The sequence below is a fragment of the Cuculus canorus genome, chromosome 6 (assembly GCF_017976375.1).
Source record: "Cuculus canorus isolate bCucCan1 chromosome 6, bCucCan1.pri, whole genome shotgun sequence".
Taxonomy (NCBI): Eukaryota; Metazoa; Chordata; class Aves; order Cuculiformes; family Cuculidae; genus Cuculus; species Cuculus canorus.
In genome coordinates, this window is record NC_071406.1 from 23,105,596 (window position 1) to 23,128,988 (window position 23,393).

The 23,393-nt window shown below is 41.3% G+C and overlaps 1 protein-coding gene across 4 annotated transcripts in view; it reads left to right on the plus strand.

Annotated features, from left to right (window-relative positions):
- Positions 1 to 23,393, plus strand: part of MAP3K20 (mitogen-activated protein kinase kinase kinase 20) — an 88,722-nt gene that overhangs the window by 57,518 nt on the left and 7,811 nt on the right. For 3 of the 4 annotated variants that reach the window (XM_054069290.1, XM_054069288.1, XM_054069289.1), the window contains 5 exons: positions 9,948 to 9,992; positions 10,870 to 10,900; positions 11,021 to 11,160; positions 12,341 to 12,403; positions 13,411 to 13,503. In XM_054069290.1, the coding sequence (XP_053925265.1) occupies positions 9,948 to 9,992; positions 10,870 to 10,900; positions 11,021 to 11,160; positions 12,341 to 12,403; positions 13,411 to 13,503 (372 nt within the window). Of the gene's footprint in view, positions 1 to 2,911; positions 7,977 to 9,947; positions 9,993 to 10,869; positions 10,901 to 11,020; positions 11,161 to 12,340; positions 12,404 to 13,410; positions 13,504 to 23,393 lie in introns of those variants that run through there. The other variant, XM_054069291.1, reaches the window with a different exon arrangement.

Here is a 23,393-nt window from a genome sequence, read left to right on the forward strand (position 1 = left end):
GGAAAAAGTTGCCGTACTGGCAAAATTTGGCTTGTTCAAACAGGATTGCATTTTTTTTCTTAGCAAATGAAGTCCTACAAGGCACTGGTTAGAAATACAACTTTAAGTTTATAGCTGTAAAACATTGGTAAAATGTTTATGGGCACTTTGTTTGCAAAATGTAATCCTCAGAGTTAACTCTGTCTCACTCTCCTGCTTGGTTCAGGGTATGTCTGCTCGGCAGTGTCAAACTGGAGGATTGCAACAGGAAGGTTCACTGCTCGATTTTAAGCTAGTTTGTCTGTAAAAGCAGTAGTAAAGATATGGTAGCCAGAGCTAATAACACAGCTTAGAGTGGCCACTAGGCTTATACCTGGTTCTAAACCAATGCTAGGCCTTGTGTTTTCCCTGCTACTGTCATCCCTGCTTTATGCTCAGCAGTCGCTTTGTTTTGCTCTGCAGCGAAGACCAGAGGCCAGCAGATACTGTTAAAGCAATGTGCAGAAGCAGAAAAAAGCAAGTGAAAGGAGAGCAGGGAAACTGTCTCTGCCAGTTGATTCTGCAGTGTTTTGGGGCTGGTAGATGCTTCATCCTGTATGGTAGATAGCTATGAGTGGCAGGCTACTCCTACTCCAAAGAACAGAGTATAGCTTTACACACATCAGAATGAGAGAAGGATGAGGCCAATCTTTAGAAACACTTCTGTGAAAGTAGTGTTTCTTCCTCATCTTGTTTTGACCTTGTTTCTGCTGTGTCATAATACAACAGACAACTTTGAGTCTGATCTCTGCAACTTCCCTTTGTGCAGACCTTTATGAGCCTCTTGCACAAGGGAATCTGGAGCCTTTTGGAGGGGTAAAATACATCCACAGCTGTAGTGAAATGGGAGATTTCATTTGAAAGGGGACATGACTTCAAGAAGGGAATGTATGTAGCTAAGCTGAAGTTCATATTTAGAGGACGACAGTGAGCAAGACATGAAATCCAGATAGGCACCTGCAGGTGGTGATTTAAGAACAGTGGCTTGTACAGAGGTTGGGGATCCCAGCTGTCTGTGGAAGTCTCTTCATGAGATTTAATCATGACAGTGTGACACCAAAGGCAAGTCCTGTTGCAGATTGCCCCTAAGTTCTCCAGATAATGAGATGGCAGAATATGGAGGAAATAAGATGATTATAGCTTGCAAAACGAGCCACAGTTATGACCCATTCACAGCTTACCCTCTACCAGGCGTTGCACAAACACTGACCCGGAAATATGTTTTAGAGGAAAGCTGTTTTGCAGCTTTGTTGATTTCCATAGCGGATTCTTCCCATGTGTCAGGGGATGCATTTTCATGGATCTAAGTGACTAAAACACCAATAGCTGACAGCAGAACAACCTGGCACTGAATTTTATGTGCTGGTCATCTCTTATATTTTTGGCTAGATCTTGTTTTTAAAATACTTGTTCCCTTTGTTAGTAAAAACTTTTGGTGTCTGTGATCTGAGTAGGGCTCTGGTGATTGTGTGCTCATTGTCTTCTATACAGCCAAGTGTACAGAAGCTTAACTACAGGTTCTTCTGTCACAAAGACAGCCAGGGGACACATGAAGAGTGTTTGTTGCACCCCATCTCCCCAACTTCTTCACTTTGTTTTAATTTCTTTAATGATGACTGCTAACTTTTGTTAAGCATGATGGAAATAGAAAACCTATGCAAGTAGGGGAAATTTGAGGAACAAAAGATAGATATTCCTCCTTTTTTAATGATAGATAGCTTGTCAGTTTTGCCAAGAAATGAGCACTCTCTGAGCAGCATGGCTATGAAACCTCCTGTGTTACAGACCAGGATGTTACGATAGTCTCCCCTGTAACCTATTGTGACCAACTGCCATCAACTCTTCAGTTAGTTTTTTGATTGGGTTGCAAAAGATGTAGAAAACCATGAATTTTGGGCAGGTTGTTTTGCAAACAGCTTTGGAAAGAAAGGCCAGCTCAAGTATTCACTCATAGCTCCTTTGCTGTTGATTTAGTAGGTAGATTAATTTGGGACAAAACACCAGAGTTTTTAATCCTTGTGGAGAACAGGCAAGCATGTGAGGAAAAATTACTAGCCTGGCCACTCTGAAGAGGCATTAATCATTGTTCAGTCAGAGAGGGCATGCTTCATTTATGGAAAATGCTGTGATAACAGACTGGGTCAGGAGAACCTGATTTATATTGATGTCACAAAAATGAATAAATAAATAGCAACCAAGCTGAAGGACCTGAACAAACACTCCTTTTCCCCTGCTTACTCCTCCTTGGGACAGCTTCCAGAAGCAAGGTGGTGGTGTGGGCTAGGGGCCAGTTCCTGTGTCCTTTGCCCTCCTTGTGAGGGTCTTGTTTCTGATTGTGGCTGTTGCAGGGTGACTCCTTGCTCTCCTTTTGAGCATACTCTCAAAAACAGTCTTTGCACTATTAATACTGCTGCTGTTGTTTCTAATATTTAGAGGGCTGCTACTTCTTTACCAAACTTTGCGAGCTTGCCTGGGTTCTCTGATCTTAACATGATTTATTCTTCAATCTTGAAAAGTTCAATTAAGCAACCCACTGAGACTTCTGTTGTACCTGCCTTGCACTGGGAGCCAGTCCACCCAACTGGGAAATGTCACATTCTGGTTTTCATTGTACAAAATGAAGGATTGAAGAGTTTGAACCTTCTTCTGTTGTGAAAGCTCTGCTACTTGTGATTCTTGCCATGCAAGTCAGTGATTTTGCACTTCTATTTAAGAACAATGACCCCAGAATGAAGCTATCTGGTTTAATGTATTCTTACTTGATCTCCATGTTTAAATTCACTAATTGTTGTGCTTTCTGTTGATTGCCAACTAATCTGGTGGTGTCTTTTTCCTCAATTTTTAAATTGATTCTAACTTTCACTTTTGCTCTGTCCTTTCCTCCTTTTAATAGTTTTTCTTACCTCTTGCTGCAAGAATGTCTGAGGAGTCTTACTTTGAATCTAAAACAGAGGAGTCAAACAGTGCAGAGATGTCATGCCAGATCACAGCAACAAGTAACGGGGAGGTTGCTGGCATGAACCAAAGTCTGAAGGCCTTGATGATGACGGGCTTTGGGGATATCTTCTCTCTGAACCAAGCAGGATCTGTCCTGCATTCTGGAATGCAGATAAACATGCAAGCCAAAAAGAATTCTTCTAAAACCACCTCTATGAGAAAAGGAAAGAAAATCAACATGGCTTTGGGTTTCAGTGAATTCGACTGGTCAGATGATGATGATGATGATTATTGTGATGAAACAGATGATAGCAGTGAATGAAATCAGTTGTAGATTTAACCCTGAAATTGGTTTTAGCAAAGCAAAAATAAAGTTTTAGAACAAGAATCCTGTCAGTTTGGTCTGTTTAAATCCTGTAAAAGAAAAGAAAAAAAGAGATGTTCTCCATGCTGAGCATGTTTGTGTGTAGGAAGACATGTTTTTGTTTAGAATCTGCTGACATATCTGCTTTGATGAAATTTGGAACTAAACTTTCCAAACTATTTGAGATTATTATTATTATTATTATAAGAACCGTGATTATATCTATAATTCTTGATGCCTGATTACAGAAACTATGGCCTGATAAACTTAAGATCTGAAAACACTCGGGGAAACTTCAATGTGTTTAATGCCATTAATGTACTTAAAATTTTTCTTTTGTGTTTTTTGTCACTTCCCTTACCCCTTTAATTGTCAATCATACAAATATACTAGTGTTTTCAGATTTGCTATTCTCTACAATCTGTTCTTTCTTACTGTTGCAGTGAAGGGGTTTGCTGTGTTTCCAATTTAAAACCTTTTTCAAAGTGGTATTGTGGGAAGTCATAAATACATTTCTAGGGAGAGAGAACCTTGGTTGAGGGGAAGAGGGGGGTTAGTTAAATACACAGTTTAAAACCTGAATAGCAGCAGAATCCAGATAATCCCTGTCAGTAGATGATTTGTACAAATGTTCTTTTTTCCCCTCACGTGTGTGTGCGTGTGTATATAATTCACTCTAGCAAAGCGAACTGCAATCAGACTTCTGCATCTATTATCAGATATTGTGATCTAGAAGCTAATTTTCAGTTATGTTGATGTAAATCCAGGAAGCCTCATTAACTTTGATGGACTTATTCTTGTACCTGAGAGTAAAAATCAATGTTAGCAAATTTTTATTCTGTTGTATCCTCTAAACTGTGTGTGCTACCCTTACGAAAGGACAAAGAGAAGCCATAGTGACATTTCAGCTAGGGCCCTACTGCTGTGGCTAATGTGAAAATCTCCATGATGGCAGTAACGTGAGGAACATTTACTAGCCTCTGTGTATGTTGGTTTTTTTTTTTTTTTTTTTGCAACTAAATCACTTCTGAAGTAATGCCACTGCTGTTATGACTTACCGTAAAACTCAGTGTGTAACAATCTGCTGCAATAATTGCCTGCCAGGCACTTAAGTTGAGAGCAGCGAGTCCGTTTCTCCTGATGACCCCTTTAGTGGTGATGCAGAAGGAGGGAGGGAAACCAGTGCAAACACAAATGCAGGTTAGAAAGGAAGATGTTGTAAAATATTTGCCCAAGGAAGAAGGGCAGCATTTCAAAAGGAAAACATTACTGTCTAGTTCAGCTGTAGTGGGAATAAGCCATCAAAATTCCATTCTCAATTACTGGAGGGGTTTCTTTTATGAAAACTTCTGTTTTTGAGTGGCTTCTTTAATTATAGGCTTGCCTGTTACACAGCTCTAACCTACATATTATGGTGAGTGTTTTTGTAGATAGCTTAGAGAAAAATGGATACATTAGATAACAGCAGGCTTGAAATCATTACATGTTCACTCAACAAAAAGAGAAAGTTATTTGAAGGAGTTTTTCTAGAGTCTTGAGTGAGCATTTCTTTGGGATTTGAAAGGGAATTGTTCTATCCTTAAACATCAGCACTGGTCTGGTAACCTGCAAGGTAGTGAGTGCTGGCCTTCAAGCTTGCCTCCTCCACTCACTTTACACAGTCTTAGACCCTCCGAGATGGTTAATTTCTGTAGTATGTCATTCCATATTCCACCTTCTTCCTAACAGTTACAAATTCATTGGTTTGAAGTTAACCCTCTTGTATCGGAAAGTTTTTTTTGGGACAGAATTATAATTTAAATGATCTGATAAGTTTATAGAGTTATCACAGGGAGAAACTTGGTCCCTCAGCACAGGTAGAGATGGCTTCTTAGTCCCATTGAAGCAACCTGTTTGTAGGGAGAAAAAGGGACATTGAAAGGCAAATAATTAAATGGAAATAAGAGCAAATAGGCTGTTTTCACTGCAGTTTTGTACTATTTTTGTAAGTCTACATCTGCTAACACACGCGGCAATGATACTATTTTTGTAACTGCCACTTTGCACCCGGGAAAATTTGATGGGTTTATATAATCTTATATATGCACTGAAGGTGTTGTGTCATTGTGCATGAATTACTGCATCACATAAGCACTGTAGGGTTGTACAGCTTTAACTGAAAATGAAATTTGGTTCAGTACATTTAGTATTTAAAAAAAAAAAATTAAAATTGGTCCCTATCATTGATGTTTTGCACTTTTTTAGCATCTGACAATCTCAGAGCACTTCATGCACATTCACATTTGCATGGCTTTTAACTGAATTTGTAAATCCACACCTTAATCTTTACAAAAGTAAAAATAATCCTTAAGTAGCATGACACCAGGTTTCATAGTTGCGAAATAACAAGATTTAAGTCTGTCTTCAAGGTTTTGTGCATGCCCAAGCATGTAAGTTACTGCTGCAAAATATCATCAGAATTTGGTAGCGTGCTCACAGGAATTTCTGCTGTCTACTTAGTTCCGGTACTTTTTAATGAAACAAAGATAAACTTTCCTCTTCCGCTTTCTTTCCTCATACATCACTTGTTAAAGCAAATGAAGTTATATTAAGGAGAATATTAAACTCTTGTGAAACTTACTTATGTATTCAAAGTAGCAAAGGTCTCTGAATTGTAGAGGTGTTGATAACATATGGCAAACTCTTCTGTTGCGGTTCTCTTAAGTTAGTGTTATACTTGGCATATTGGTTATGCTTATTAACAAAATAATGGTATTGATTGCATTTTTACTTTCCTGTAATGACTTTCATAGCAGATGCTTTCAGTTTGCAAGCCAAAAATCATATGTGAGAATCCAGCTGTGTTGTTTCTGCCACTGATATGCTTCTTTCTAGATAAAGGTTTTGAAAGTAGCTCTGGTGGGCAAGTATGTTGGTTGGAGGAGGTCAGAGTATTTCATCTTCCACACCTGATTTTGCTCTGCAGTGCAACCCAGTCTGTCTCCTACATGTGTCATCGCTAGGATATTATCTAGATCTCCAAACAGTCCACAGCCACATAGTGTAGCTTGTGAAGGCGCCAACCAAACCGAGAAGGTGTTTATCTGGTTGCTCTGGGCTGTAAGCAAAGCCACCACCAGCTTTCCTATGCTTCATTCACCTCGCAGTCCCCACCACGCCTGTTGGGATCCCAGTTTTCTCTAACTTCCTTAATGCCCTGGAGGTATCTGCAGTTAAATAATATTGCTACATTTGACAGAGGGTAGAGGTAAGAATCAGGCCTGAACTCCTGTTTACCAGGCTGTTATAATGCCAATGCTGACTTTGATGGGTAAATGGCCCAAGAGAATGGTGAGGATCAGCTTTTGGCTTGCTTGAAGATGTAGAATGACTGAGACCAAGACAGGCTGTCCAGCTCCCAACTCCCTTTCTTTTCCTTCAGCAGTGGAGAAAAATGGAGTGGGACATTAATGGAGTAAAACTTTTAATCTAGTAATTTTTGTGACAATTACACCACTAATGCCTTGGAGTAGCAAGTGTCCTAAGGTACTGTGCATAAGTGTACTGCATCCCTAGCCAGTTGCATGCTGCCTGGCCTGGAGTTTGTCCCCTCTATATTTGAAGGGCTTCCTGGAGGTGAGGTCTGGAGCAGCTCCTTGTCACAGAGTCATGTTCTTCACTTGTCATTTGTTCATTGTTCCAGTGGTTTTGTTAGATGTTAATTCCCTTTCCTTCTGGATTTTAAAGCGGTTATTATGAGTTGAATATTTGATGCAATAACAATTTATATCGCTGTCAGCAGTAGCAGTAAATCCATAGTGTGCATTTAGCTCATAAGCAGTCAGCTCCTGTGTGTCTTTAGTACTGTAATTCCTTTTTCTGTAATCAGGCAGCTTTTACAGGTTTTCAATGAGACCTCTAACTTGACAGAGGTTTTAACGACAGTCCTAGGTAGAACATTCAGGTAGGAAAATAAGCTCATTTAGTAATTTTCACAGTCCTTAAGATGCACTGGTGGGAGTCTGGAGGAGAGTCCTTTCCCTTTTCCCCCAGACTTCGACTTGGTGTACACTGTAAAATCTGCACAGAAATTTCTGATGTGTGAAGATTTAATTTTAAAACTGTAGAACCAACATCCTCCTTTAAACATTTTATATTGTGTGCTAAGTATTCATATGCCTTTTAAAATCAGTTATAGTCCACTGCATTTCTTGCTTTTGCACTACTGAAAAAGTTTTGTACTGAATACTAGGAGTCAATGCTACTTACACTTCAAGTGTGAACTGATGAAATTTGAATAGAAAATATTTTCACAGTGTTAGAGAAATTTCTTTTCCCTTCTGAAAAAAAACAATGCTGAGTGCAGCGCCTGTGCCAAAACTCTTGTGCTGTAAACTGAATATATCATTTGTGTGGAACATGCGATGTGACACTTCTGTGTGGTAAAACCTTGCAACGTCAGTTATTCTCTTTATTGCACTTGACATACAAGGTCTTGTTTTATTCACACTGTGGATTCAATTTTCTAGTGTAAAACCAAAGCAAACAAAGAAAAAGAAATCATGCTATGTATTAAATTTCCTCAATTGGTGTCATAAACTTTCTTTTGATGTGAACATTTTTCTTTGCTTCTCTGTGTTCCAAACTTCTATTTTGCAATAAACATTTTGACAGTAAATTTTATGCATCCGTGTCCCTGTGTAAAATGGTGGTGTTTCAAGAGGTTTCTTACTGTCTGCTGATTTAAGTAATTTTTTGTATTACTCACTGTGTGACATTGCTCCTTTTCTCTCCTGTTTCTTTTTTTTTAATCAAAATAGTACAGAATATATTCTGCCACTGGTTATATTTAAACATGGGAAAAGCTGACAAAATACATTGTGCAATGAAAATTGCAATATTGGACTTATGTAGTAAAAGATTCAGTCATACAAATTATTCTACAAGGCTTCTCCCACAGCACCTGCTGCTTTGATTATAAGTACCTACAAAAGGGTACAACCCTCTACCTTCTTAAGGATGTTTGTGATTGCCACTTGCCCTGCCTTGTGCTCGTCTGTTGCCGCCAGCACTACTTTTGTCCCACAGCGTCCTGAGGCTGCAGGTAGCTGTTAGGATAGGGAATACCTGACTAATAGCAAGTTGGTCGAGAAGATTGGCTGGAAATTCAGTGTAGAAAGAAAAAGTCAGGAAGGTCTCCTTTTTTCTTTGCCAGATGCATCTTCCCATCTGCCACTTCACCCTGATGCCTCTTTGGAAAAACAGTGAGAAAAGGGATGGGTCTGAGGGTCTGCTAGATCCTCCTTACATAGGTGTCTTCAGCTGGTCTTGTGGGTGATTTGTCCCAGCAGTCTGAAGAGCCCTGAAACTCAAAGTGGGGTGAGCAGCACCTAGTCATAGATTTGGAGGCAGAAATCAAGGGGTGTTGGGCAGTCACAAATCCTTCAATGGGAGTTTCATATGGATGCTACAAAGGGTGTTCCACAGCAGTGGCTAAAAATTGTGGATGGATTACACTAGACCCCGGGTTCTGCCTGGAGAGCCAGGAAAGTGCTCAGACTGGCACATAATAGGCAGCTCTGCCCTGAGTCTTGGTGTCCAGCTGGAGGCAGGCAGTGCCTACCAAGGGGGCATTCTTGGCCTGTGGGTTGGGGCTGGAGTGCTCGTGGGTGGCAGGGCTCACTAGAGGAGGTAACAAAGCCTTGGAGGCTGGTGGGTGACCGAGCTTAGTCTCTTAAGTCAATATTATGTGCATTGAGTAAATTTGCGACTGCATCATTGTATTGAGCCTTTGGAAGAGACTGACAATACCAGTTAATGCTAACCCTTTAATTGGATAGAAATGCCGAGAAGGTGCGGCTTGGGATACTGTATGCTTGAGCGAGTAAAATGGCAATTCATATTACAGTGGCATCTCCTGCATCAGTTTTCAAATCATCCCAGAATCTTACTTAACGCAGCCATCCTTCTGTGCATCCTCCATGGTTTCCTTGTGCTTCAAGAGCTAACACCATCTTGCATACAACAATGTGCTGAGTGTGGGCTGCAGCCCTGGAGAAGGTTGGGAAGCGCTGCACTACTGCAGCCTCAGGGGAGCAGTTACGGAGCATAGCAGAAACCAAAAAAAGGACTTGTTCTACAGGAAGACTAGCCACTGTGCCCCAGCTCCAAATTCTGCTTTCACTGCTGTCTAGTGACAGTTGCCCTTCCTTTTGCAGAAAATACCTATCATTCTGGAGAGGGTCATAATCGCCGCATTATTTTCATTGCACGGATCAGGTGGTACCAAAGCCATAGGAAAAGCAAAAGCCTTCCCGTAGTATCAGAGCAAGAAGAGAGGCAGCCAGAGAGTCAATCACCATCGGACTGCTTGCTTTTGCTTCCTAAATTTTTTCTATTTGAGATCTGCTGATAATTTTATGTACACAAAACAATGGGATTGATTTAGTACTGCCATTGTGCTGTTGGAGCCAGCCTGTGGTTAGTGTGAATCCAAGGGTTTGGTATGTCAGTGTGAGAGTCACAGTCTAAAGTCCTGCTGTTTGCAGGGAAAAAGGAATCAAATTAAATTGGCCGCCAAAGTGAAATTTGGGTGGAGGGGAGAGAAGCAGTCAGATGGTTTTCTTTTCAATTCATGTCTCTCACACAGTTGCTGCCCTCCTTTGATATTTGTGCATGGACCGAAGAAGATGTGGTGAGTATTTTGTGGCCAGCATTGCCTTTTGGAGCTCTAACAAATTACAGTGGGTACGGTGGGAGGGACAGCTGTATCAGAATGTCTAGTTGGGATTTTACTACTATTTGCTTGGTGAAAGTTGTGTCCCAGAAAGGCTTTAAAATCACCATGGGTAAATTAAGGACTCGAGGAACCTTTATAAAACAGCCACATTCTCCAAAGTCTATAAATTTGTACTGAGAGCTGTCAGCAGCCAGGGGGACATTCTTGAGTGATCGTATAAGGAAAGTGGAACTGCCCCAAGACTTGGCTTGAAGGTTTTATCCCACTATATGCCACCAAGATGTCAATTAACTGAAAAAGTTAAGGGTTTTTAAGGGACGTGGAATCTCTCTCTCATATGAAATAGTGGCATTGAGTCTTTTTTTACCCTTTTATTCAGTTAAAAGGCTAAACAAGAAACAATGATTTCTCTCTAGCATAGTGTTGTGTCAGTGATTTTAATGTCACACTCTCCTTGTGAGTTATTCATGATGGGGTTACTTAGCTAACGTTACTGAAGGACTGCCTGGAAAGCCAGTGTGAAAGCCATAATAGCCCTGGCTCCTTAACTTCAGCCCTTTTAGCACGTGACAGACCTCTAAGCTTCTGCTTCAGACATTTCTGTTGTTCTTCGCAATGGTAACCTGAGGAAGGTGGCTGCAAAATTGAAAGCAGTTTTAAAAAGCTAAGCAAAAGTAATCACTTGCATCGGTGAATCTTGATTCCTTTAACATGAAGTTAGAAATATTTTTAAATGTTGTTTTAAAAAAGAATGATTAATTGCAAACTCCAAATAACTGTAATATAAAATTTCGACGATGTGAAATTCAAGACCGATTCATCTTTTTTGCAGTTTTTCTGGATGCAACAACTTACTAGAAAAGGTAAAAGCTATTCATATGTATCTTCATAGTCATGTTTTTGAATATACATACATATGCTCGTCTTTTTCTCCCTCCAGTAAAGCACCCTATGGATTACTGAATAACCTCTCTTATCTTAAGGCGATGCTTCTGGTGAAATGAGTGTATATGCTAGCTTGTTTAAGGAACATCATATCACTGGGAAAAGATTGCTTCTTCTAGAAGAGGAGGATTTAAAGGACATGGGAATTGTTTCCAGAGGACACATCATCCATTTAAAGGTATTTAGCCGCATAAGTTGAATGTTGCAATAGGTTATAGTGCAAGTATTAAGAAGGAGTCTGTGAGGTTTTAGTAGTATTAAAAAATATGTATATATAAAGCTAAATAGAGAACATATTTGGTACAAAAAAACCCCAGATTTGTATGGATCTGGAATCCAAAGCAACCTGAACATTTTATGAGGCATGAAAATGTGGCATTTGTATTCAGTGGTTCTTGGTTTTCTTGTGGGCTGGACTGGCAGTACTTCTAAAGCTTCACCTAGGAAGGCCATTCTCTTGACAGAAAGCTTTGGATATGTTCAGAGAGAGTCCTCTCCAAGGATTTCTCCTGAGCTGAGGGAAGAGCAGATATGAAAACACTTATTTGAACTGAAATCTCTGAACTCATCAGCTTTCACATTTCATCTGTAGCTTAAAACGTACTTTGACTAGCAAAACTCCATTAGGCAACTTTCAAGCTGGTTGACTGATGTCCAGGTTGCTTTGCCCTTAATACTTTGTTTCGTAGTGTTTTAAGTATTTAATACTTGTAATGATTTAAGAAAATCATGATCTGGAAAACGTGATCACAACAGCAGTAATATCATTAATACTGTAGCCACGGGAGAGAGTTCAGTTTCCTGGCAGTCAGCTTTGGAAAAGGATTTCTGTAAAAGCAGCATCTATAATTGTGTTGGATCTCAATGATTTTATATTACAATTTACTAGTAAAGAGATACTTGTATCCTAATTGCTAGTTCTGCAAATTTAGCTTCATAAGTCGCGCAGATTTATTCCCCTTTTGCTCCTCAGCCATTTTTTCCATGTCACACACCATTACAGATATATTTAATTTACATTTTCTACAGGGAAAATTATTGACACTTAATAAAGTCAATAGTGCCTAAAATGAAAGATATCTGCTTCCTGGGTTGATTAAGCATAAATAAAAACAACCAAAACAACCCCCAAACATCTCTTTCTCTGATTAAGCAGATCTGATTCTGAATGCAAGATAGGGCCTATCTACCATGAGAGTTTCCAGAACAGGGCTGTGTTTTAAACTCTTCTCACATGCCCTAGTGTATCCACAATGGAAAACACAGTGCACGTGGAGTTGTGCTGTTTTTCATGCTGGAATTTGCAGTATGAGATACTGAATAACTTTCATCTGATTTTGTTGATTTTCTTTTTCTAGACTGCTATTGAGAAGTTAACCCATGACTACCTAAATCTGTTTCATTTTCCACCATTAATTAAGGCAAGTCTCATTGTTTATATGAGAAATGCTTCTTGTGTTGCTATGAATATATTGTTCTCTTGTCTCAGCTTTCCTACTGTTCACAGGAGAGCGAAGCAGTAGTTCCTGCAGAGCGTTGTGACAGATGTGGAGGGTCAACAGCAGCAATGGGTCACGTTAGGGCAAGTAATAGGATATAAAAAGTTGTTTTCAAGGAGGCTCGAAGATTTTATTGTGGAACTAGTAGTATTAAATTAAAACACTACTAGTTGCAATTCCTTTGCTGTTATTAATCAGAAATTACTCTTAAGAGCCATTCCTCCAAACTGGTGTCACTGGCTTCTCGTCACCAAAGAATGGCAGACCCCAGCCCAGAATAAGCCTATGATTCCCCAGTTTATTAATGTTACAAGAGAGAAGGATGATAGTGTCTGGTCACCCTTTTGTTAACCTGTTGGTTTTCTGATATCAGTAACAAGTGCCATGCAAAAGGGATAGAGTGTTTGAGAACCTCAGGGTCACCAGAGCAGATATTTGCCTGATTTAATTTGGTGAGCTAATCAAGCAGTTCTAGAACCCAAAGCCTGAAGTAGCTTTTTTTTTAGTTACAATTTATTGCACAGCTATAAAGTGAAGTGTACTTCAAGTGAATTTACAACCAGTGAAACTCTGTTCCCCAAGGGAGAAAATGAAAATAGAGGTTTCGCCATTATACCGTGCTGGCTGCAATTTCATTGCCAGTGGCTGCCACGATGCTTGCAGCAGCACCGTGCAGTGCTGGAATGGCTCAGCCAGGATCAGAAATTGTGCAGCATCTCCCAGGTGCCCCCCACTACACGCTATAAACTCATGCAGAAGCCCCGGCCCCTCTTGGAGCAGCGTGACTGGGGCAGAGTGATGACTCCTTCCTGCTGCCCGCCAGATTTGTAGCATCTGAAAGGCAAATCCTTACTGCCACCAAAGGCGTTGCTCCTGTCTCCCAGCGGGTTGTGGTAGATGTGAAGTCTGACCTTGCCTTTTTTTGGCAGGATTCTGCAGGTGGTGCCGAAGAAAACGTAGAGAAAGTAGTGAATCTTGAACTTGTTTTCGGTTATCACTTGAAGCCAGGAAGTGGTCCAAAGGTAAGCTGTGAGCGCTGGATTGGTTGGTTTGTTTACCTTTTTAGTCACTACCTAGAGGGTCCAGTATCTTCTGGGCACAAAAATGATAGTTTGCTGTGAGAATCCTCTTTTGGAAAGTGCTGAGCAAATGTCAAGGTGGCATGTGGGGCTACATCAGTGATGGGGAACCACACCCCAGAGAAGGTGAAGAAGAAAAGAGGGGTGCAAAAAGCTTTGACTGATAGGTTTTGTTTTCTCATGAACAATTCTTATAACCTTAATTTTTCTAATTCAGGCTTTCACTTTCTTCCTTTTGTCCCAGTGGGTGTTTAATAACAATCCATGTATGCAAAAAAGGACGTTCAAAGGGGAGTCTTTGATACCAAAGGACAGTTGAGCAGTGCTGTATGCCTCACCTTAGTGGGAAGACTTATTGTTGTCTTGGCAGAAGGTGGTGTCTTTTCATGTAACCAAGAGGAGTTTGGAAAATATGTGGCATGTGTGGCTGCTGGCTGGGGAGGACAGGACTTATCCTGGTGGTGATTGTGCTCCCTTATGGTAGTGAGGAAGAAGTGGGGGGTAGGTGCAGCACATTGCAGATGGCAGAGCTACTGTGCAGCAACTGGTGAAAGGCAATTACCAATGTACCACATCCTAATCAAACTGCAGCTCCAAGCTGAGGTGGTTCAAGGATCCCTTGTTACACCCTGTGTAATGGGAGCATTGATGACTCCAGATGATCCAGCAAAGCATTTCCTCTAGGTTGTCTTTTCTTGAAAGTGAAGTTTGTCCCATGCTTTTTGTTTTCTTTATCCAGCCTGCCATGGACTCTTGAGTTCAAGAGGTTTGGAATTATGATCTATGTATAAATGGTGTGCAAAGCATTTCTGAGTTAGTGTCAGGGGTTGTGACAGCAGGATTTGTTTCCTTCTGTATTTTACAAATCTGCATTGTGTGTCCACCCTAAACTTGTGGGTGGCTGACTTTCATCTTATGTTATCTGGCTGCCCTGCTTTCAGGGCATATTGTTTGCAGAAGTCTCTTGATTTCTCTACTTGATGGTGCTTGCAGCGAAAGCACTTATGTTTGTACTTTGCAGGAACTTGGGTTCATACTGAAACCATTTCATCAATTTGAAAAAAAATTTTGCTTTCTGTCTGTTTTTTGTTTGTTTCTTTTATCCTAAGTGCTGTTTTTCTATGAAAATCTTCTTTATCGCTATGTGAATTACTTAGACTGTCTCACTGTTCTCAAATGCATGTAGCTTATGATGCTGTACAGCTGCTTTTTTGTAGTTGTGCATCTTTCCCTTCCCTGTGCAACTCTACAAGGAACTAGAAGTCCATGAAATAGCTCATATATTCCTTCCATGTGAGTTGTGAGCCATAGTGCAGGGAGGTGGGCAGCCTCCCCCAGGAAAGAGCATGAGAAGGAGTGAATAGACCTCTGACTGCTGAAGGGAAATTCAGGTTGCACTAACGGCTACTAAGTTTGAGAATAAGTAGATATTTTAGCTGTGACGGCAAAATCTGCAAATAAGATAGCATGCCAAAGTCTATGGGACAGATGCTGAATTGTTATGAGAGGACAGGGCTAGTTCAACAGACCTGTGTAGTGCTGACATAACTTTTGTAGGTTTTGAATGTGTCAACGGAGAACCCCTTTTCTTTCTCATCCTCCCTTTCCTGTGACCTTCTAATTGGTCCTCTCTGCTATGTGTGTGTGGTTGGCCCCCTTCCTAAGAAAGTCATTCCCTCTGCAGCCATGGGTGCATGCCAGGCATGCCTTTCCTGGCATCCACACCACCTCAGCACCTGTGTCCCTGGTGCCGTTCTAGGGAATGCACCATTTGTCACCTCAGTTTGTCTGGGCTGGAAACTTCTGTCCAAGGTCTGCTTAATAACTCATGCCTGCCTTTAAAGGTGGTATAGCTTCACAAGTGTTAAAAAGTGACTGGAAGGGGTAGATCGACTGAGCTTTTGGGCAGGATGGTAGGGCCAGTGTGAGCAAGGTAACTTACATTAGATATAATGCTAACAATGACATGTTGTACGTACAATACAGAAAATATGGCTAGCTTGCTGCTTTGAAAATCCCTGGATGCAATCTTCTAGCTCCCCTAGAGGCTGCTTTAAGCCAACTGCTGCTGGCATCCAGATTTGTTCCAAAATGAATTGGAGATACTGGGTAAACCAGGATTGAAGAGTTTAAGCTTCTTTACTGCGCCATTTTTTTAAAAGGGTGGTGCCTGTTCCTGTAAAACTGGGACAGCAGAAACACTTGGGGTTGTACCTTCCACCATCTCTATAGCTAAAAAGCTGGCCTATATCAGTTTAATAATAAATTTCTCAAAGAAACTTTATCCTAATCAGTCCCTGCAACTGACTGCCTAGCTAAGAAGCATTTCTCCTGTTGTAGCCATGAGAAAAAAGAGGCAATAAGCTTAAATCTGGGTTATGAGTCAAGAAATGTGTTCCCCAAGTGGTGTGTAGACTACTAGACCTGTGTGCATCAAAGAAGATTATAAGGCTCAGCTGGGAGTTGGTGCAGTGCAGCAGGAAGGACTCTGTACAAGGGAACAGGTCACACTGGAGGTTTTACCCCAGGCCAGTTCTGCAGTGGTCTCCTGGGCTGAGTTCCCATTAGGTCTTGTAGTGCATCTTCAGGAGCAGTTGCACCTGGAAGTAAGCTGGTCCATGTGCTTGCAGGTGGCTCTGCCAAAGCATGAGACAGGGCAGACATGGGACAAAACCATGTTCCTGATCCAAACTAAAGCACTAGTGCGGGTGCAGCCTCGGTGTGCGGAGTGACATACCACAGTGCCACAGGGCATAAAAGTGCTGGATGAGCTGGTCCAGGACCCAGAAGCCATTTGGGGGGTGCAGGTTAATTCAGTGCATTTGGCTGTTCAAAGTACAGCACTGTCTTAGGTGTGAAGATGGTTTCTTGAGGCACAGGTGTCCTCTCCCTGGCACTACACCAAGCCCTGCCAGCACAGCCAGAACACTTTCTCCATAAGCAGGCAGGAGCATCACGGAAATTTGAGGGCCTTAGGAATTGGCACTGCCTTTTAGCAGCAATCCTGATGAATATGCTTCAGGATGGCATTTGAATGTTCATCCTTGTCTGTACACTGAATGAAACATTGACTTCCCACTACGTGACTTTACCAGCCTCAGATCTGTTAGCTAATTTAAACTGCATCTTCTAGTGGGTTTATGTTGGTTTCCACCAGCTGACAGATGCAGTCATTTCATTACAGTTTCCTTCCTTTTTTTAGCTGCATCTTTGGAGGTGATGAAAGCTCAGTTGACCTTTGTGCTCTCTGAATGCATCAGGAGTGAGCGCTGCTAAGCTAACCTGTTTTTTCGAGGTTTCTTTTCCAACTCTTGTAGTTCGAGTTATGTGGTTACTTCCATTCACTTCCTTTTAATGACCTTTCTGTACACAATTCCCACTGAGCTGAAAGGTTACAGATTTAGACATTTTAAATGATTTTTTTTTCCCATAAATTAAAAAAAAAAGGAGGGGGACACCAATTAACTCCAAGACACCAAAGAGGGTAAAAACACAAACCCTGGCAATTGTGGCTTGAGCTGACTCGCAGAACTGCAGAGGGAATTTTCAATGGCTTTCTCATCCTAGGTGGCTCATTAAAATTTCCCAATCAGGGAAAGGTGTCTGAGCTGTGTCAGCTCTGCACTGATGAATCATCCAACCCCATAAGAAGGATGGTTCACAGTCTTTTTGTCTCCTGTTGATGCATTCTTTATTTTTGGTCTTCAAAAGGGCAGATTTCACCATGCCTTTTGAATGTTTTCATTTTTTACTGAGTGTAGCACAATCTGACCTATATCCAAACAAAGCCTTGAAGTTGGGTCACCATTTTGCCTTATTTTTCCCCAGTTACCTCTCTTCCATTTGACAAGGTAAAGAGAAGAACCTCTTCAAAACCATCTGCTATGTGTGTGAATTATTTTCTAGGCTTGAATATCCAACTGGGATATATTTTAATGCCATTATTTAAATGTGTAGTGCAAAAGTGAATATAATATTAAGGCTACTTTAGACAGACATCGTGACCAACTCTTCCTGTGGAGAACCACAGGCTGACAAAATGCAGGCACTACAAGACAAAAACAGTTGTTGTATTTGTTGTAACTGGAATGCAGTTTCACAAGCTGAGATCATTTCTGCTGCTTCCTCTCCACCCTCTCCCTACATCAACACTCAAAACCGCTTGCTTTAGTTTCTTAAAAATAATTTCTAGTTCAGACAGATGTGATGTAGCATCACCAGTTTAATTTGCCGTGGAAGGCACTCCTCACATTACAAACGTGGTAAAAAATAAAGCAAGGATCAAGGCCTGAAATTTAAAATTCCACTTCTGTAGATTTTCATTCGTAGATATTCCCCGTGGTTTGTAGATATTTTAACCCACTTCAGTAAGTAAAGCTTGTGGAGGAATAGGTTTTATCTGCCCCTTCCTTTGCAAGGTAGTTCCAAGTACCTTGACTTTCTAACATGGGATTATTTAATCATATCTCAAAACTTCATCTTCTATGGACTTTCTCTTTAATTACATCTCAAATCACAAAGCTTTCACTGCTAAAGGCTAACAGTTAATGCAAGAATCAGAGTAGCTGTGTTTATGTGCCATTTTCATAAATTTACTCCTATTCCAAGAAGTAGTCAGTAAAGGGATAAACACTTTGTGAAGGAAGCTGTAAAACCAAACCACAGCCACATTTAAATATAACCAGCACTGTTAAGAACTGGTTAATGTAGTCCACTGAGGAAGTGTATCAGCTGTAGGGTATAGAATTTTAGTGCAAGTGATCTGAGCTCCTTGTATTGTCTTTCAAAGAGGCTTTTCTGGGCCACATATTGTTTTTATATGAGGTGGAGCTGGTATAACTCCATCATCTCTACTGGGATTGCTCCAGCCATGGCATCCATATGTAACTGAGGTCAAATGCAAGCCAACACTTTTTAAAATCCTTGTGTATGCAATGCTGAGCCAGGAGATCCCATCAGAAATAATCAATTTTTCCATAATCGTGAAAAGGCATTTAGACTTTTCAGCTAAGTTATTTGCTCACGTGATCTAGACTTTTTAATCTCAAGCTTTATTTTTCTACCGTGGCCAGCCTGAATTAACTTGCTGCCTTCTACTTGTGTCTCACACGTACAGCCTTCATCACATATATGTCTGCAGAAGCACTGATAGGTTCCCAGTGGTCTTGTAGCATTGGTACATCTGCTCTCCAAACAAAAGCCTGCAAGAGGAGCCTCTGTCCCTAGGCACATGCAGGACATGTCCAGCAGCCCTGCCAAGCCTTTATCAAGCTCTTGCTCACCCTTGTCTCCACAGCTGACATCCCACAGGGCTGCAGGCCCTGCGTGCAGGCGCAGCCTCTGTGCGTTGCCCTGCCATTGGTGAGGATGTGGTGCCTGCCTTCTCCATCGTGGTGTTCTCCACGGGGCAGCTCCTGGGGACTGCTGCTGCAAGACCAGGCTGGCTTAGGCAGCACACAAGGGTGTCCACACAGCCCTCAGAGAAAGGACTTGTGTTTCCCGTGCTCTCACCTGTACAATCCCACTGTTGCAAGCAGATTGCTCGTGTGGATGATGCTGCCTGTGGCTGCAGCAATCCCCATTTGCTTCTGATCACATGGCAAGGGCAGCTCATGGTAAATACAACAGCAAGGCTCAGGACTGCTGTTATCGCAGAGCTCTCCCTCTCAGCTGCTGCAACCTGCTCCTCTCAGGGCACCGGTGCCCGACGTGTAGCAGTGCCTGTTATTTACCATTATGTTCCCCACTATAGCAGCACAGAGCTTCACAGCAATGGATGTTGAAGAAAGATGCTGTCAGAGGACAGATATTTTTGGTACTGATGAGTGTGGTCTGTGTAGGTGTTAAAAAGGCCTTATGCTTCTCCAGGCAAAGCTCCAGCCAGCCAGTGCCTGTTGCCTTGTGGAGGAGTAAGGGCTCCAGCTTTTGAAGAAGGCACTCAGGCAACTGATAGCATAAATATATCTTTCACTCACTTTTTATCTGTATGTTTTAAGACTATCTCTCTCAGAAGGCCTCCCCTCTGCCCGTTTTTTTCTGCCTGCATAGCTGAAACAAAACCAGTGGTGGAGCCACCTTCTCTCGCTGGAGCCTGGCTTGCAACAGCCTGCCCTGACCTGAGACACCAGCCATTGTTAAGGGTATAACACATTTACATATTTTGCAATAAAACATCAGTTATTTGCATTACTGTGTCAAGTTTTATTTGATTCTTTCACCTAAAAATGACTCATTTTCCTTTCTTGTATTTTAAAAACCAACTACTCTAAGCTTGTTTGAGAATAATCAAAAATTGCCCATTTAGCTAGAAGTCATTTTCTTTTCAAAAGGCAAATGTTATTTAATCTTTCAGCTGTTCATTGTGCCATCATAAATACTTTCTTTTCAGCACAGTTGTGGGGACTGAAATGAGCCCACTAATTGCCTCCCATTTCGACTGACATGTGGTGGTTTAGTGGAAAGAGAACACAGCGGGGAGAAGGAAATAGGAGGCTGAGAAAATGAGAGCTAATTATTTTCACTGCCTCATGTCAGGCTCTGTGTCAGCCTTGTTTTTACAAACTGGAAGGTTTAGCACTAAATAAAACAAACTGGCGTCATGTTTTTATATACTGGCAGTGTCATGGAAGCAGCTGCACATCTCAAAGACAATATAATGCCTGCATTCGCATGGACACCATCTGACAGCCACTGTGAGCCACTGCTAATGAGGATATCACAGTGGTGCCAAGTGAAAGGTGCTGAATTATGTATGATTCTTCATCAGTGCAGCAATAGTCCTGTACATCATTATGAGACATTGTTTTGCTGAAGAGATTAAAACATTCTTAGTTCCAGACCCTGCAACCTATACACGCTACAAGAGGTTATTAATGGAATTTTTAGGGAGAGTTTCTTGTGGATTTCTTTTTGGTTAAAAATATCTCATGGGACAAAGCCGTGGTGGGTCATGACACTATATATATAAAGAAGAGAAGCAAATTAACCATAATTGTGTTATCTTCCTTTAAATCCAGAATAATAAAATATACTGTAGCAGGGTGATACATAATGATAAATAACCCAAGTGCTGTCACTAGATGTTCAACTCTAATGCCTTTAAAACAGCAGGTTTCAGCAGCTGAGATAGATAATAGCTAAGAATGTAAAGGAGCTTCTGGGGACCTAAATCATCGACATGCTACTACTTTTAGTACCAGCATGACCAACATTTTTTTCCTATTTGTTTCATCGTACTTTTCTTTTAATATCTACTTGCCTGCTACAATGCTGTTTCCATTTTCAATCTTAAAAAAAAACCCAAAAAATTTATTGCAACCGCTGATTTTAAAATAAATCCGGGATTTGGGCCTCCTTGGAAAATGAGGTGTCTCCCCAGTGAGAGTTTTAAGGTGTTGTTGCAGGAGACATGTTTATTGTTTAAAGCCTGTGCTTGATCTTTTTCATTTCCCTTTCAGTTTTTGTTGAAGCCGTTAGTGCGTGTGGACTTAAAGGAGTATTTTCACCACAGTAAGCCAGAGAGTTAATTTTTAAAGTGTTCTTATTTTCTGTTTTGAAGCTGAGAAGTAGCTCAAAATACACGTGTGATTTGCTTTTCTTTTCTACAGTCATTTGCAGAGGCTGCTGATTTATTGGCTTTGTCAAAGTGTAATTCAGAAATGTTTCTCGCACAAAGTTTTACTGGTTGTCCCTCTCAGTTCTGAAACTAGACAATTTTTTAAAAACAAAAAGCTTTACATTCTTTATTTAAATCAAAATTGAGCAGCTAAATATTGGGAGATATTTTAATGCTCAAATTATAAGATGTCCAGGAAAATCACTTTGAATTACTTGTGTAAGTATATTTATCAACCAGGTATTTGGAACAAGCCATTTCCAAATTATTTTCTCACGTAAGTCTGGCACTAAACATAGTCTTGTTCCAAGAAACCTTATGACTCCAATTCATCAAAGAACTGACATACACATTCTAGCCAAATTTTTTCTCAAGTGGCTTCACATCTCTCTCCATTCATTGCTAAATAAGAACCATAAACTCGATTGAAAAACAGGGAAATGCATCCCTTTTTTGGCAGCACGCAAGTCTTGCATTATTTGCCATGTAGCTGAACAAAATGGTTACCAAGTTTGTAAGACAAGTAGCTTGCCTTAGATATTTCCCAAGTGTCTAGATTCAAAAGTCACCTAGCTGTTTGCTTGCTTGCTTCCTTCCTTCCTTGCTTCTGTCTTTTCTATCTTTTCTCTTTTTCTCCCAGCCTCTCCTTCCCTTTCTCTCCTCTATTTCCCCATCTTTCTGTCTCTCTCTTGCTGTCCTTCCCCTTTCCACTGATGGTTTTACAGTAATGCAAAATGAAAACCTTTCCAAATTAAACAAAGCATGTGTTTTTAGAGTGACCAGAGAGAATACCTTTACTGTGGTAATTTGCCCTTTTGGTATCTGTGTGGTGTGACTGGAGAGATCCCCAAGGAGGACTGAAGGTTTCAAGGCGTGATTTGAAGAATGGGAGAGTGTATTTCATTCCCTGAAGCTGCAGTTCAGAGCTGGGGAAGGCGGTGTTTGTGCAGTGCTCGTGCATCCACAGCTACGTGGGGCAGCCTGATTCGTTACCACACGGAGGGGGCTCCTGCATGCGCAGCAGATCCAGTAAGGGGTTTGGCAAGGGCAGGTGCCCCTTGCTTGCCCGACCCTGGATTTACACAGCTTGTGAGCCTTTTCTTTAGAGACAGTCATTTGATTTATGTTGTTTATTAAAACGAGTTCATGTTTGTCAGATCTGGTCTGTAGGGAGATGTAAGTGAACAGCACAAAATCCTGAGTCGTGAAGGCACAGGAGCCCTGGCACAAGGTGCAGCTCTGGCGCTTGGGTGCTTGGCACTGGTCTCATGGCAGGAGATGAGCTGAATTAACTGGAGGATAGTATTTTATGTCAGTGGTTTGGTTTTTTTTCATTGGCTTGGGTGTTTTTATAAAACTTATAAATGTCGTTAAGCATCTAGTCTCTAACTTCAGGTTTGATCTGCAATAGGGAATCCAGCTAGCATGAATTTAGGAAGCCCTTCAAAAAAATCTGGCAACAAGGACAGTGTGGGCAGGGAGAGGAGCATGGTTAAAGAGATGAAGAGAAGTCAAAGACAACTAACTCACTTTGCTTTTGCTGTTCAGTTACTTAGATCCTAAGCCAGTGTCAGGGCTGGTGCGTTGCACTGCACCTGGGAAAGAGACAGGTGTAACTCTGGGTTAGCTCACAAAAAAGCAGGACAGAAAAGGGATGGGCAAAGAGATGCAATCCATGATTAGCAAACAGGGGCCGAGGGTGACTTTCGCTCCTTAGGTTGCACAGGAAGCCTCTGAGTCTCAGTCAGGTGCCCTGACCACTAGACCGCAGTTCCCATCACTCAAACTCACACTGGGGTGATGCGAAAACCAACTCATCATACACTCTGCTTGTAAAATACGGAAGCTTTCAATGCGGACAGATGGACATACAGGGCCAAATGCTTTCATAAGCATAATTTGTTGTTGCAGTTCAGAAATGATTATACTCTAGTTTTCTTTTATCTTGGATTTGCCAATTCAATGCTTGCTTGAAAGCTTTGAGACTTCTGAGGGCTGAGCTCCTACGTTACATTTATGAGAGATGCACGTGCAAACACTAGCAGATAATCGCATGGATACTTTTTAGGCTGCTGTACGTTTGTATGTGCGACTAACTGCTTATGCAAGCCCTTGGCCCTAAGCGGCCATCTGTGTCTCCATTGAAAGTTTTTGCATTTTCTGAGCAGAACTGAGAAGAAGGCTGCCGCCCACAAATGCTGAGGCTGTGCATGCCTGG